Genomic DNA, 16,963 nt, shown 5'->3' with positions numbered 1-16,963 from the left:
ACTGATATTCCTAAATACCACATGTGTCATCTCCATGATACTGTAAAGCTGGAGAATGTATTGCATAGAATTTTTTTGAGCAGCAAAAACTGAGATAATTAATAGTTTCTGAAATCACTTCACAGGTTTATTTTAAGAAAAAAATGATAGATTTTCCTTTGGATATGGCATGGCACTGAATGGTGGATAATGCTCCACAGAAACATGACCAATGTAGATATCAATCACCTATTTCAGTTATGTGGCGGTGTGCATTCATGAGAAAGTCCAAATTAGAACCATGTAACATGGAGAGAGTTGTGGACTTGCAGATTCAGTTACACATTAATAAAGCAGCTGTGATACCAATATTCCTCCTTCTTCAGAATATTCAGAAAAGAAGAAACAAACTTCATGTGACTTGTTAGCAGAGCGTTTGTTTCTAGATTCATTTTTTAAAACAATCAATTATAGATATAACTGATTATAGGATTATTTATATAATTTTGTATTATAAATATTGAGCAAGAGAAAATTCAGTCGATAAAAAGGAAAAACATGCTCAACAACGAAAAAACAGATAAAGATAGTAATCTGAAATAAAGGAGAGCTAGTATAAATATATTAGGCTTCAATGGTCTTTACTTACTGAACAATGCCTATTGGATTTAGAAAGATAAGTTGAAAAGAGAATGAATTGCATTCTGATGTTATTAAATGTGTTCTTCAATAGAAGAATTCCAGGGCAATCTTTTGACAGGAAGAGGGTCAAGGGTGATCGAGAGGAAGGATTTCAGGATGCCGGAATGGAAGGTGGCTCAGAGGATGAACGGTGAGCCTTGCCCTGTCATTTCGCGGGCACGCCGAGGACCAGAGTGCTCGCCGGAACTGCCACAGGAACCAGGGCATGAGGCTCCAGCTCCGTGCTCTCCATAGACCATTATCCTGTCCTGCCTCTATTTTGAGACTTTAAATGGAACTCCCACAGTATAATCATTAGAGCAATAATTGTATGGCTAAGAGATTCTCTGTAAATAAAAGTATCTTCTGTATTAATACTACTAACCTGTACTATCCATATTATTTTTTCTATTTACTATTACTTTTTTCTATTATGTAGTCCTACTCTTTCCTTGAGCTCTATTCAATAAATGTATTTCTAAGTTTTGAATGAATTTTGAATACATTTATATTTGTATACACCAATGACCAATTAAAATTTTTGAACAAATTATAATACAGTTCAGTTCCTAAATGGGACTTGAGCATGGAGTTTCTGCAAAAAGATGCAGATCAGAAACTTTATTAGAAAATATTCATGAATTAAGTGAAATCTGTTTAAAAGAAAGGCTGAATCTTGTTTAAATTCTCTTCTAATCAGAAGATTCACGTGTCCCATACGAAAGAGGAAACGTGCAACTATAGTTTGGGTATTTTTTTTTTTTCGCGGTATGCAGGCCTCTCACTGTTGTGGCCTCTCCCGTTGCGGAGCACAGGCTCCGGACCTCAGCGGCCGTGGCTCACGGGCCCAGCCGCTCCGCGGCATGTGGGATCTTCCCGGACCGGGGCATGAACCCGTGTCCCCTGCACCGGCAGGCGGACTCTCAACCACTGCGCCACCAGGGAAGCCCAGTTTGGGTATTTTGGATGAATCACTTCTACCTGGATATGACCTCTCCTTATGGAGATTTTTTTTGGCACTACCCTCTTAAATGTTTAACCTAAAAGAAACAAAGGCTTCGACAATTCAAACAAGATACAAACGGTGCATAAAAAGGAACCACAAGGGGAAAAGGAGAATAGAGGCCCTTTATGACCTTTATAACTTTAAGGAACAAATGTTGTCTATAGAATCTCTAGCTTATTGGACCCACAACTCTGGATTATATACTGCAGTAATATTTCTTAAGTGGCATCAGTTACACCCATCCCTCTGAGCACTGGGTGATTAAATGCTGTGTACTTAAGCTAGTTGTTTAAAGGAATGCAATTACACTCAGTGTCTTCTCAGAGCTAAATTTCCTGAATGCAAATATTTCGCAGAAAAATAAACAGATCTCAGATATTAGTGGGAACCATTGAAAGTTTCCTGTCAACTTCCTAAGGTTACAATGTCTTTGCCACATATAAATTATCTTATATAAAGTATCTGACGTAACAGTGATAATAATAATCCCTTTTAATTGATGACAGTGCCTCATTACAGACACCTTTTATTCTTTGGAAAGTATTTAAGTGGGAAGGAAAGTACACTGAGAAAAAGAACAGAATAAAACACTTAGCAGTACATCACTGGGTTACTTACAAGGTAGCCTTCCGTGGTTGTGTATCTTTACTTCCACTGCTCTTGGGATCACCTGAGTTACCTGTCCCTCGGGAGGTGCTGGGCAGGGGAGTATTAGAAGAAAAGGAACTGGGAGCACCGCTGGCATTACGAGTCCGGAATGAATCATCTGAAAGTAACACGTGTGCAGTCAGCCAGGTGGAATATACTTAGAGAGATGTGAACCTTAGAGATGGTTAATGATAACGGGCTTTGTTTCCCTTCAAGTCAACTTTATTAAGGTATAATTTATATACAATAAATTGCACAAATTTAAGGTTTTGACATTTGTATACACCCACGAAGCCATCACCACAATCAAGAGTGAACACACCCATCACTGGATGTTTGTTCTGCCTCCTTGCCATCCCTCCCTCCACCCCCCTCCCCCCACTCCAGGCAACCACGGACCTGCCTCCTGTCACTACAGGTTAGTTTGCCTTTTATAGAATATTGTATAAATGGAATCATACAGTATGTATGCTTTTTTTGTCTGCCTTCTTTCATGAAGCATAATTATGCTGCGATTCATCTACACCAATACTCCATCCTTTTTATTGCTGACTGGTATTCCAACTGCACAGACTTGCCAAAATTTGTCTATCCATTCTCCTATTGACAGACATTATGATTTTTTTCCAAAAACTTTGTAATCTATTACAAATAGAGCTGCTATGGACAACTGTGTGCAAGTCTGTGTATGGACATATGTTTTAATTTCTCTTCAGTAAAAGTCTTGGAATGGAACCGCTGAATCACAGAGTAAGTGTATATTTAACTTCATAAGAAACTGCCAAACTGCTGTCCAAAGTGATTATACCATTTTGCATTTCCAACAGCAACATATGAGAGTCCTGGAAAGTTACTCCACATCCTCACACACATTTGATATTGTGAGCCTTTTTAGTCATTCTAGTGGGTGTGAAGTGGTATCTCCTTGTGTGTGTGTGTGTGGGGGGGTTACTCATTGCTTTAATTTGCATTTCTTATGGTTACTGATCTTAAGCATCTTTTTACTTACTTATTTGTGTATCTTCTTTCATGAAGTGCATGTTCAAATTTTTTCCCATTTTAAAATCAGTTGCCTGATTTGTTTTAAAGATCTTTGTATATTCTTAAAACTAAAAATAGAACTACCATATGATCCTGCAATCCCACTCCTGGGCATATATCCAGAGAAAACCATAATTCGAAAAGATGTAGGCACCCCAATGTTCATTGCAGCACTATTTACAATAGCCAAGACATGGAAGCAACCTAAATGTCCATCAGCAGAGGAATGGATAGGGCTTCCCTGGTGGCACAGTGGTTGGGAGACCGCCTGCCGATTCAGGGGACACGGGTTCGTGCCCCGGTCTGAGAGGATCCCACATGCCACGGAGCGGCTGGGCCTGTGAGCCATGGCCACTGAGCCTGCGCATCTGGAGCCTGTGTTCCGCAATGGGAGAGGCCACAGCAGTGAGAGGCCCGTGTACAGCAAAAAAAAAACCCAAAAAACAGAGGAATGGATAAAGATGTGGTGGAATATAGAATATTACTCAGCCATAAAAAAAGAATAAAATAATGCCATTCGCAGCAACATGGATGGCCTAGAGATTATCATAAGTGAAATAAGCCAGACAGAGAAAGATAAATATCATATGATATTGCTTATATGTGGAATCTAAAAAAAAAAAAAAAAGATACAAATGAACTTATTTCCAAAGTAGAAAGAGACTTGCAGACATAGAAAACTAACTTATGATTACCAAAGGGGAAAGGCGGGAAAAGGGGGGGAGGGATAAATTAGGAGTTTAGGATTAACATATACACCCTGCTATGTAAATAATAAAATAGATAACCAACAAGGAACTACTGTATAGCATAGGGAACTACACTCAGTATTTTGTAATAACCTATAAGGAAAGAGGACCTGAGGAAGAATATATGTATAACTGAATCGCTGTGCTGTGCACCTGAAACTAACACAATATTGTAAATCAACTATACTTCAACTTAAAAAAAAGATCTTTGTATATTCTGGATACAAGTCCTTTGTCAGGTGTATGTAACATGAATATTTTCCCCCAATCTGTGTCCTGCCTTTTATTTTTTTAATGCTCTATTTCAAAGTGCTAAAACTTTAAATTTTTATGAAGTCCAATATGTTAATTCTTTTCTTTATGGTTTGGAAAAACTTTTGTCAATTCCAAAATCACGAAGACTCCCTTCTATATTTTCTTCAGAAATGTCAGAGTTTTAGCTTTTATGCTTAAATTTAGAATACATTTTGAGTTAATTTTGTGGACAGTTGTGAGATAAGAATGATAAGAATTAAGGTTCAGTTCTTTGGGTTTTTTACGGATATCCAATTGTTCTAGTATCATTTTAAAAAATACAATCACATCACCTTTGTTGCAACTCAGCTGACTATGTATGTCAGGGCAGGGCACACAGTCTTGAGTACTGAAGCTTTAGTAGTAAATGATGAAATCAGGTAATTGACATTCTTTAACTTTATTTTTTTTCAAAATACTCAGTTCTATGAATTTGAATACACAGTAAATTTCAAAAAGACTGTCAAAATTTTTATCGGGATTGCACTGAATCTCTGGCTCAATTTAAAATGAACCGACATTTATTTATGTCTTGTTTAATTTCTTTCAGCAACATTTTGGAAGTTCTGAGTGTGCATTTAGCACACATTTTGTTAAATTTATCCCTAAGCATTTAAAATCTTTGAAGTTATTTTAAATGTTATCTTTAAATAGACAATTTTTTGAAGTATTAGATTTATAGAAAAATTGAGAAGAGAGTATAAAGAATTCCCACCTACCCCTTTCACCTAGTTCCCCTATTATTAACACCTTACATTTACATACTATACTTGGTACAATTCGTGAGCCAGTGGTGACACATCATTATTAACAAAACTCCACAGTGTGTTTGGATTCTGTCAGTCTCACCCAATGTCTGTTTCTGTCTCAGGATCCCATCCAGGGCACCACAGTACACTTACTTGTCAGGTCTCCTTAGGCTCTCTTTGGCTGGGACAGTGTCTTAGCCTTCCCTTGCTCTTGATGACCTTAACAGTTTTTAGGGGTACTGGTCAAATATTTTGTAGGATGTGCCTCTACTGGAATTTGTCTGATGCTTTTCTCACAATTAGACTAGGGTTCCGGGTTTGAGGGAGGATGAGAAGAGGTAAAGTAGCATCTTCATCACATCATGTCAAGGAGGAACACTGTGACAAATTTTTTCTCGTTATATGTGTTTTATTTATACTTCATGACAGATCACTAGAAATGGGATTTTTTTCTTTTTTTTTTTTTTTTTTTTTTTGCGGTACGCGGGCCTCTCACTGTTGTGGCCTCTCCCGTTGCGGAGCACAGGCTCCGGACGCGCAGGCTCAGCGGCCATGGCTCACGGCCCCAGCCGCTCCACGGCATGTGGGATCCTCCTGGACTGGGGCACAAACCCGTGTCCCCTGCACCGGCAAGTGGACTCTCAACCACTGCGCCACCAGGGAAGCCCCAGAAATGGGATTTTTTTGAGGCATAGACTATTTTTTAAAACTAGGATTCTTGATGAACTTGACCAAACTGCTTCCAAAGGGTTCCACTAATTTTCATACCCACCAAAAATGGATACATTGCAATGTGTTTCCCTGAATCCTTACTAGAATTCCCTTTACATTTCCCCCAGTCTGTGGTGCCCACATAGCTTTGGAACGCTGCAATTGATGACTGATGGATTCACCCTAAGTAAAAAGCATCAATTAGATAGATCTTCCGCTCTACACTTGACCTTACCTTTATTTTATTTAACACTACTCCCACTACACCCTCTCCGTGCTCCAGCCAAACAGCATGCTGTTGCTCCCTGAAGACACAACAGTCGGTTTTTGCTTCTGACAGGTCCTCTGCATGGGACAGTATTCCATACCCATCTCGGCCCTGTCAAAATCCTAGCATACCTTAAGGTTCACCTCAAATGATAATCATCCTGAAGCCCATCTTAAGCCTCAAAAGTAAATAAAATCTCTTCTCTCTGTGAATACTTAATACATTTGTTAAGAGACATTTTGCTCCCATTTCCTCTTTGTAGATCAGATATGTAATTGTATAGTGACTTTTCCCTCAGTCTGTAATTCATTAAGTAATAAATAATAAGTGATAAGCACATTTTTCTAATCAAGAAACCTAGGAGATATTTCATTCAACCTATTCTCTCTCCCCAAAATAATACCGAAATTTTAAGATAGAATACTTTTCAAATATTTTAATAAATAATTTACTCCTATGAGAGACATGCTTTTATTTAAGGCTTTGGATGTTAAGTTTTAGAATCTGCAATATCATGTACAAGCCTACCTTGTTTTATTGCTCTTCACTTTACTGCAGATAGAAAAGAAAATGCGTTTTTTATAAATTGAAGGTTTGTGGCAACACTGCGCCCAGCAAGTCTAACAGAACCATTTTTCCAACAGCATTTGCTCGCTTCTTGTCTTCGTGTCAGATTTTGATAATTCTTACAATATTTCCAACTGTTTCATTATTATTATATTTATGGTGGTCTGTGATCATGATCTTTGATGTTACTATTGCAATTGTCTTGGGGCACCATGAACCACACTCACATAAGACGGCAAACTTGGGCTCCCCTGGTGGTGCAGTGGTTAAGAATCTGCCTGCCAATGCAGGGGACACAGGTTGGAGCCCTGGTCCAGGAAGGTCCCACATGCCGCGGAGCAGCTAAGCCTGTGCACCACAGCTACTGAGCCTGTGCTCTAGAGCCTGTGAGCCACAACTACTGAAGCCCGCATGTCACAACTACTGAAGCCCATGTGCCACAACTACTGAAGCCCGCGTGCCTAGAGCCCGTGCTCCGCAACAAGAGAAGCCACCACAGTAAGCCTGCGCACTGCAACGAACAGTAGCCCCCGCTCACTGCAACTAAAGAAAGCCCACACAGCAAGGAAGACCCAATGCAGCCATAAATAAGTTAATTAATTAATTAAAATAAAGTTCCCTTAAAAAAAAAAAAAAGAACACTTGTCAAAAAAAAAAAAAAAAGACGGCAAACTTAATCGATTTATGTTGTGTCTGTTCTGATTGCTCCACTTACTGGCCATTCCCCCATCTCTCGCCTCCTCAGGCCTCCCTGTTCCCTGAGACACAACAATATTGTGTCCAATAAAGGCCATACCTACTTGTTATGTGTTGTCTATGGCTGCTTTTACTGTGTCACGCCAGAGTTGAGTAACTGTGACAGAAACCAATTGGCCAACAGAGCCCAAAATATTTATCATGTGGCCCTTTACCCCTGGTATAAACTTTCAAATACATAATATTGTAACTGTTTAGCAGCGTATGATCCACAGTGAAGCCCTGCTGTTTTTCACTTCCTTAAAAATTATTGCCAAAACTTTTAGTCTATGCCTCATTAGGTCCTCAGACCATGGTAAAACCTATCTTATTTTGTCCTTTTCCTCTTTTGCAAATATTGAACTCTGACTCTTGACACAGTGAAAACAAAATAGTATTGTTAAGCATCTTCTTAATTGCTAGGGAAATGTTTAATTTCTTTGCTTTTTGATAAAGATATAAATCTAGGGAAGCTGTATCTAGAAATAAAGAAACGGGTCATTTAAGGAAAATCATATTTTATTAAATTTAACAATTTTTTGAAGAGCTCAAATTTCTACTTACCAGTTAGTGAAATCACAGAAGTCTTTGTTAACCCTGAGACAGAAGGTGTATATGCTGCTGTAGAACTTTTACTAGAAAAGAACATGATTTAGTTAAAATACAAGAATATGCTTCTTTCAATCCCAGTCATCTAGCACTAGGTCTTTCCTAATCTTTTTTTAAATGCTTTCCTCTACTTCTTATGAAACGTGCTTGCTATTTCTTTTTCTCATTTATTTTTTACATTCCATGCCTCACAATAATTACTTTGTCTTTAACTTAAAATCATCTCCTTAAACTTCTGCTACATCAAAATAACAGGTTTTCTATTGATGCTCAGCCAAAACAGGTAATGTGGATAAAATTTTCCTGGAAATAACTTATCCTTAGTTCTAATCTCTTTTGTCCATCTTGAGATCACCCTATTGGCTAGGAACTTTAGAAGGATCTACCAATAATGTCCAAAAACATAGCTGAAAATCTAGAATAAGCTTTTTATTCAATCTTTTATAAAAAGATAAAAATAATAAAAGAAAAACATTTTTCCTGTAACATGTTATTTTTTTTTGGATAAATAGTTTTGAAGACATTTATGTTCCCTTAAAATTACTTTGCTTGCCGCTTGATATACAGCTGTGATATACTATATGTGTATAAGATATATAAAATTCATGGTTATTTAATTTATGCTGATTCTCCCCTAATCGTAACTGTTTATAATTTTGTGTTCTGGGCCAAAAGGGAGACTACACATTCATCTACCACCAGGAGAGCTCTGTTGTCACCACTTTACCACAGAAACAGGCCAGTGGCTCCTTTAAGGACAGAAACAACACTAGCAGCGAACGGATGTCCACACCCGTTTAGTAAGTGGGGCATGTTCGTACCCATTTAGACGTTCTGTGGCACAGGGGATATAGCATAAACAATACATGGATTCCATGATGCTGTCATGAAGCATCAGGGCAGTAGTCTTCCTAGAATCCCAGGATACCTATTTCGTATGCAAATTTGTAGACTGCTTTTTTTTTTTTTTTTAACATGAAATCTTTATAGAAGATAACTTAGAAATTACTGGCCTATAAAAACCTAAAAATTAATCCTGATTTTATTTAATAATGTAAACATTTCACATAAAGATGTATGACTATAAAATGAAAATTAAGTCAGAACACAACCCATATATATGCTGTCTACGAGAGACCCACTTCAGACCTACGGACACATACAGACTGAAAAGTGAGGGGATGGAAAAAGTTCCATGCAAGTGGAAATCAACAGAAAGCTGGAGTAGCAATATTCATATCAGACAAAATCGACTTTAAAATAAAGAATGTTACAAGAGCAAGGAAGGACACTGCATAATGATCAAGGGATCACTCCGAGAAGAAGATATAACAATTGTAAATATTTATGCACCCAACATAGGAGCACCTCAATACATAAGGCAAATGCTAACAGCCATAAAAGAGGAAATTGACAGTAACACAATAATAGTGGGGGACGTTAACACCCCATTTATACCAATGGACAGATCATCCAGACAGAAAATTAATAAGGAAACACAAGCCTTAAATGATACATTAGACCAGATAAACTTAATTGATAATTATAGGACATTCCATCTGAAAGCAGCAGAATACACTTTCTTCTCAAGTGCACACGGAACATTCTCCAGGATAGATCACATCTTGGGTCTCAAGTCAAGCCTCAGTAAATTTAAGAAAACTGAAATCATGTCAAGCATCATTTCAGACCACAACGCTATGAGATTAGAAATCAATTACAGGAAAAAAAACTGTAAAAAACACAAACACATAGAAGCTAAACAATATGTTATTAAATAACCAATGGATAACTGAAGAAATCAAAGAGGAAATCAAAAAATACCTAGAAACAAATGTCAACGAAAACATGACGACCCAAAACCTATGGGATACAACAAAAAGCAGTTCTAAGAGGGAAGTTTATAGCAATACAATCTTACCTCAAGAAACAAGAAAAATCTCAAACAACCTAACCTTACACATAAAGCAACTAGAGAAAGAAGAACAAGCAAAACCCAAAGTTAGTAAAAGAAAAATCATAAATATCAGAGCAGAAGTAAACGAAACAGAAATGAAGAAAACAACAGCAAAGATCAATGAAACTAAAAGCTGGTTGTTTGAGAAGATAAACAAAATTGATAAACCTTTAGCCAGACTCATCAAGAAAAAAAAGGGAGAGGACTCAAATCGATAAAATTAGAAATGAAAAAGGAGAAGTTACAACTGACACTGCAGAAATACAAAGGATCATAAGAGACTACTACAAGCAACTATATGCCAATAAAATGGACAACCTGGAAGAAATGGACAAATTCTTAGAAAGGTATAACTTTCCCAGACTGAACCAGGAAGAAACAGAAAATATGAACAGACCAATCACAAGTAATGAAATTGAAACTGTGATTAAAAATCTTCCAACAAACAAAAGTCCTGGACCAGATGTCTTCACAGGTGAATTCTATCAAGCATTTAGAGAAGATCTAACACCCATCCTTCTCAAACTCTTCCAAAAAAATTGCAGAGGAAGGAACACTCCCAAGCTCATTCTACAAGGCCACCATCACCCTGACACCAAAACCAGACAAAGATAATATATCTCGAAAAAAGAAAATTACAGGCCAATATCACTGAGGAACACAGACACAAAAATCCTCAACAAAATACTAGCAAACAGAATCCAACAACACATTAAAAGGATCATACACCATGATCAAGTGGGACTTATCCCAGAGATACTAGGATTCTTCAATATAAGCAAATCAACCAACATGATACACTATATTAACAAATTGAAGAATAAAAACCATATGATCATCTCAATAGATACAGAAAAGGCTTTTGACAAAATTCAATACCCATTTATGATAAAAACTCTCCAGAAAGTGGGCATAGAAGGAACCTACCTCAACATAATAAAGGCCATATATGACAAATCCACAGCAAACATCATTCTCAATGGTGAAAAACTGAAAGCATTTCCTTTAAGTTCAGGAACAAGACAAGGATGTCCACTCTTGCCACTATTATTCAACATAGTTTTGAAAGTCCTAGCCACAGCAATCAGAGAAGAAAAAGGAATAAAAGGAATCCAAACTGGAAAAGCAAAACTGTCACTGTTTGCAGACGACATGATACTATACATAGAAGCCACCAGAAAATGAGTAGAGTTTACCAATGAATTTGGTAAAGCTGCAGGATACAAAATTAATACAAAGAAATCTCTTGCATTCCTATACTCTAACAATGAAAAATCAGAAAGAGATATTAAGGAAACAATCCTATTTACCACTGCAACAAAAGAATAAATACCTAGGAATAAACCTACCTAAGGAGACAAAAGACTTGTACTCAGAAAACTATAGGATACTGATGAAAGAAATCAAAGACAACACAAACAGATGGAGAAACACACCATGTTCTTGGATTGGAAGAATCAATACTGTGAAAATGACTATACTACCCAAAGCAATCTACAGATTCAATGCACTCCCTATCAAATTACCAATGGCACTGTTCACAGAATTAGAACAAAAAATTTTACAATTTGTATGGAAACACAAAAGATCCTGAATAGCCAAAGCAATCTTGAGAAAGAAAAACAGAGCTGGAAGAATCAGGCTCGCTGACTTCAGACTATACTACAAAGCTACGTTCATCAAGACAGTATGGTACTGGCACAAAAACAGAAAAATAAATCAATGGAACAGGATACAAAGCCCAGAGATAAACCCACACACCTATGGTCACCTAATCCATGACAAAGGAGGCAAGAACATACAATAGAGAAAAGACAGTCTCTTCAGCAAGTGGTGCTGGGAAAACTGGACAGCTACATGTAAAAGAATAAAATTAGAACACTCCCTAACACCACACACAAAAATAAACTCAAAATGGATTAAAGACCTAAATGTAAGGCCAGACACTATAAAACTCTTAGAGGAAAACATAGGCAGAACACTCTGACATAAATCTCAGAAAGATCTTTTTTGACCCACCTCCTAGAGTATGAAAATAAAAACAAAAATAAACGAGTGGGACCTAATTAAACTTAAAAGTTTTTGCACAGCAAAGGAAACCATAAACAAAATGAAAAGACAACGCTCAGAATGGGATAAAATATTTTCAAACAAAGCAACTGACAAGGGATTAATCTCTAAAATGTATAAACAGCTCATGCAGCTCAATATCAAAAAAAAAAACAACCCAGTGAAAAAATGGGCAGAAGACCTAAATAGACATTTCTGCAAAGAAGACATACAGATGGCCAAGAAATACATGAAAAGGTGCTCAATGCCACTAATTATTAGCAAGATGCAAGTCAAAACTACAATGAGGTATCACCTCACACCAGTCCGAATGGTCATCATCAAAAAATCTACAAACAAAAATGCTGGAGAGGATGTGGAGAAAACGGAACCCTCCTACACTGTTGGTGGGAATGTAAATTGGTATAGCCACTATGGAGAACACTATGGAGGTCCTCAAAAAACTAAAAATAGAATTACCATATGACCCAGCAATCCAGTTCCTGGGCATATACCTGGAGAAAACCATAATCCAAAAAGATACATGCACACCAATGTTCACTGAAGCACTATTTACAACAGCCAGGACATGTCCATCAACAGAGGAACAGATAAAGAAGATGTGGTACATATATACAAGGGAATATTACTCAGCCATAAAAAGGAACAAAATAGTGCCATTTGCAGAGGCGTGGATAGACCTAGAGACTGTCATACAGAGTGAAGTTAACTCAGAAATAGAAAAGGGAACATTGTATAATATCACTTATAAGTGGAATCTAGAAAAATGGTACAGATGAACTTATTTGCAAAGCAGAAATAGAGACACAGATGTAGAGAACAAACTTATGGATACCAAGGGGGAAGGAAGGTCGGGATGAATTGGGAGATTGGGATTGACATAAACACACTATTATGTATAAAATAGATAACTAACGAGAACCTACTGTATAGCACAGGGAACTCTACTCAATGCTCGGTGGTGACTTAAATGGGAAGGAAATCTAAAAAAGAGGGGATATATGTATACGTATAACTGATTCACTTTGCTGTACAGCAGAAACTAACACAACATTGTAAAGCAACTGTACTCCAATAAAAATTAATAAAAAAATAAATTAAAATAAAAATTAAGTCAAAATGTGAGTAGCTGACAGATCGTACCCAGCACACTTGTCTAAGTTGCCATATTTTGCATGAAAAGCTTGATTATTAAAAGACTGGCTTCGAATCAATTTGGATTTCTTGATTTCTTTGCCTAGAGTAACAAGCAAAAGGAAAATGCAATTGTTTAGTTTATCAGTTCATCCTTAGCTGCCCCAATCCCATTTCCTCTCCAACTCCCACAATTTTCAGTAAAACACTGACAGGTGTAGCTTCCTTTCCTTAGCTTGACCTGACTGGTGTATCTCTTACCCCTACTGCCCATTAAGAACTACCAAAACAACTAACAGTAAAAGGCAAAAGGTGCCTTCAAATAATATATCTCATCTCATGGAGTGACTTCCCTGTAATTATTGTTTAGGAAAGGAAAAAAGGAGACACAAAAACAAGTTTCTTACTTGTGGATGGGGTGCCAGAAGAGGGTCCAGGGACAGAAATGGGGATGTTCTTGGGCAGAGTTGTTGGTGTCTTGGTGTCTCTACCTAAAACAAACTCTGATTTAAGTGCTATAATTTCCTCTGAGTTCTTATTAATCTCCATACACATACAAGGCAATGCAGAGAATATGAATCACTATCCCTAGTGAAGCAACACACTTTTCCAAATCTTACTTTTTATATATTTAAATATTTCAATCTTAGTTATTCAGTGATCAATTTCATAATCTTATTGCTGTTACCAAACTTCAAACTTTCCTTTGAAGTATCTGAACCTCCACATTGATCCTCACCATTTATTCACATACTCCTAAATCTATATCACAGTTAGCAGCCAATTTTTGAAAACAACTTTGATAAATGAAAGAAAGTGAAGTGATTTTTCATACTAAATTAAAAACTAAGCATGGTCTCTCAGCACGCTAGGATGCAACATCAGTTGGGTACCTTGGTGATAAAGACATGTGAAAACTACTTACGTTTCTTTTCAAAGGTTTTATCACTCATGGGCCTTCCATCATTTTGTTGCTTTTCTTTTTCTAATTGTTCCTATTAATAAAACAGTATCTTAGCATTAAAGGTAAGCATTAGATTGAGAAAATTGTTCTAATCAGAAATTACTCTAAGCTTTAGAGGTACAGATACAGTTCACAAAAATACATAACAGAAGTAATTTGTTTTTCCAAATTAGCCTCTAAAGAAGTCACAGTTCTTTCAGATTTGTGTTTTTTTTAACATCTACAGAATTGTGCCCTTGGAGGCTTGTCAAACTAAAACAATGAGTTTAGTATCATTGTTGTGATGAGCCATTAATTTCTACAACGTATTTACTAATTATCATCAGCAAAATGTGTTACTACTGGCCCTTTCCATTTCTGACTGATACATGGCAAAATAATGTTCTTCTTTTAAAAGACTGAGAGAAAAAGAAGTGATCTTTTAGATATTATTTAAATGTTCTATTGAAGTATAATACACATAGAGAAGGTGCACAAATATAAGTGTACAGCTCAATAAATTTTCCCGAAGTGAACACACCCATATAATCAGCTCCCAGACCAAGAAACAAAATGTTACCCAAACTCAAAGAGTTCTTTATCCCAACAGAATAGCCAAGAAAAATCAATAAACATATCAAGTTCTGAACAAACATGGCATAACCGACATGTACAGAACACTACAATCAACACTGGAGAACATACATTCTTTTCAAGTGCATGTAAAATAAAAAGGCAGGGCTTCCCTGGTGGCGCAGTGGTTGGGAGTCCACCTGCTGATGCAGGGGACACGGGTTCGTGCCCCGGTCCGGGAGGATCCCACATGCCGCGAAGCGGCTGGGCCCGTGGGCCATGGCCACTGGGCCTGCGTGTCTGGGGCCTGAGCTCCACCACGGGAGAGGCCACAACAGTGAGAGGCCCACGTACCACAAAAAAAATAAAATAAACAAATAAATAAATAAATAAAAAGGCAGAGAAAATACACAAGATAAAAAATTTTCCACGTAGAACTGGACTGCATAAAAAACTATTAAATAAAAATTCTAAAACTGAAAATAAAACATGCAAAACTGAAAAATATCACTAAGTGAGCTTAACAGTAGTGTTACCTGCTTCATCTTTTCCTCTACTATCTCGATCATATTAATCACAGTTGTCTTGAAGTCCTTGTCTGCTAACTCTAATATCAGGATCATCTGTGGATCTTTTTCTATTCTCTGATTTTTGTCTTGGGTTTAGGTCATTAAGTCCTAAAATTTTTTAGAGTCTGCTTATTCTCTATGTCTTCTACCACTGGCAATCCTGAACTCTAATCTTTGGCTTAGACTGCTGAAATAATGCAATTTGCTTTTCAGAGGATTTCCATTTAAGTTTTTAATCTCACAGCATAATTCTCTGCAGAAAAATAGACAATATAAAAAATCAGAATTTTAGAACTGACAAATAGAGTAATGGAAATTTTAAAATCAGTGGAGAGGCTCAGCAGCCAAATGCAGAGGGCAGGAAAAGAACTGGTGACACTGAAGATGGATCAACAGAAATTATTCACTCTGAGTAGCAGAGTTTAAGGAAAAAAAAAAAGAAAGAAAGAAAGAACAAAGCCTTATGGACCTGTGGGATAATATCAAAAGATTTAACATAACATATGTGCAATTGGAGACCCAGAGGTATAAGAGTGAGGAACTGGGACAGAACATATATTGAAATAAATAATGGCTCAAACCTTCCCAAATTTGGGAAATGATACTCATTTACAGATTCAGGAAGCTCAGCAAATCCAAGACAGAACAAATTTGAAGCTAATCATGCCTAAAAACATCACAAGCAAACTGCTAAAGACAAAAAAGAAAAGAAAAAATCTTGGAAGTAGCCAGAGACAAACAACATTATATAGAGAAGAATAATAATTCAAATGAGAACAGATATTTTATCAGATGCTATGGAGACCACAACACAGACAGAAACACTTCTTAAAGTACAGTATAAAAAAGGCTGTAAACCCAGAATTCTGTATCCAATAAAAATATCCTTTAGAGAGAATGGCACAAATAAGACATTTTAGATAAAGGAAAACGAAGATAATTTGTTACAAAATACTTGCACTCTGAGAACTTCCAAAGAAAGTTCTTCAGGCTGAAGGGAAAAAATAAGAGGGAAATTTGGGTCCTAAGCCATGAATGAAGAGCACTGGAAATGGTAAACATCTGAGTAAACACACAGGTTTACTCTCTTAAGTTCTTCAAGATACATATGACAACTTAAAGCAAAAATTATCACATTGACTGGTGGGGTTTTCAGTGCAGATGTAATTCACATGACAAGTATAACATAAAGAACAGTATGGAGCAGGTAAAGGGTTCTGTATCTCTGTTAAATAAAGTGGTACAATATTAACAATAAGAAGACTATAAAAGGTTAGGTATGTCTGCTGTAATCTCTAGAGAAAACACCAAAAAAGCAATTCAAAAAAAAGGGGGGGTGGGCGAAGAGACAGAGAGAAACACCAATCACTAAGATAAAAATATAAAAAGGGGGCCTCCCTGGTGGCGCAGTGCTTGAGAGTCCGCCTGCCAATACAGGGGACGCAGGTTCGTGCCCCTGTCTGGGAAGATCCCACATGCCGCGGAGCGGCTGGGCCTGTAAGCCATGGCCGCTGAGCCTGCACATCCGGAGCCTGTGCTCCGCAACAAGAGGCCACAGCAGTGAGAGGCCCACGTACCGAAAAAAAAAAAAAAAAAAAAAAAAAAAAAATATATATATATATATATATATATATAAGGGGTTATCACCATAGATTCTATATACATTAGAAGGATAATATA

At 37.1% G+C, this 16,963-nt stretch overlaps 1 protein-coding gene across 2 annotated transcripts in view; it reads right to left on the bottom strand.

Annotated features, from left to right (window-relative positions):
• Nucleotides 1-16,963, bottom strand: part of PPP4R4 (protein phosphatase 4 regulatory subunit 4) — a gene marked incomplete at its 5' end in the record, with an annotated part of 122,353 nt that overhangs the window by 1,107 nt on the left and 104,283 nt on the right. For both annotated transcript variants that reach the window (XM_082618679.1, XM_082618680.1), the window contains 5 exons: nucleotides 2,285-2,432; nucleotides 7,993-8,063; nucleotides 13,208-13,301; nucleotides 13,606-13,689; nucleotides 14,124-14,193. In XM_082618679.1, coding sequence (XP_082474805.1) covers nucleotides 2,285-2,432; nucleotides 7,993-8,063; nucleotides 13,208-13,301; nucleotides 13,606-13,689; nucleotides 14,124-14,193 — 467 coding nt within the window. The remainder of the gene's footprint in view (nucleotides 1-2,284; nucleotides 2,433-7,992; nucleotides 8,064-13,207; nucleotides 13,302-13,605; nucleotides 13,690-14,123; nucleotides 14,194-16,963) is intronic.

The sequence above is a fragment of the Mesoplodon mirus genome (assembly GCF_964341445.2).
Source record: "Mesoplodon mirus genome assembly, chromosome: 4".
Taxonomy (NCBI): Eukaryota; Metazoa; Chordata; class Mammalia; order Artiodactyla; family Ziphiidae; genus Mesoplodon; species Mesoplodon mirus.
Note: the sequence above shows the minus strand (reverse complement) of the source record. Positions and strands in the feature narration are given on the sequence as shown.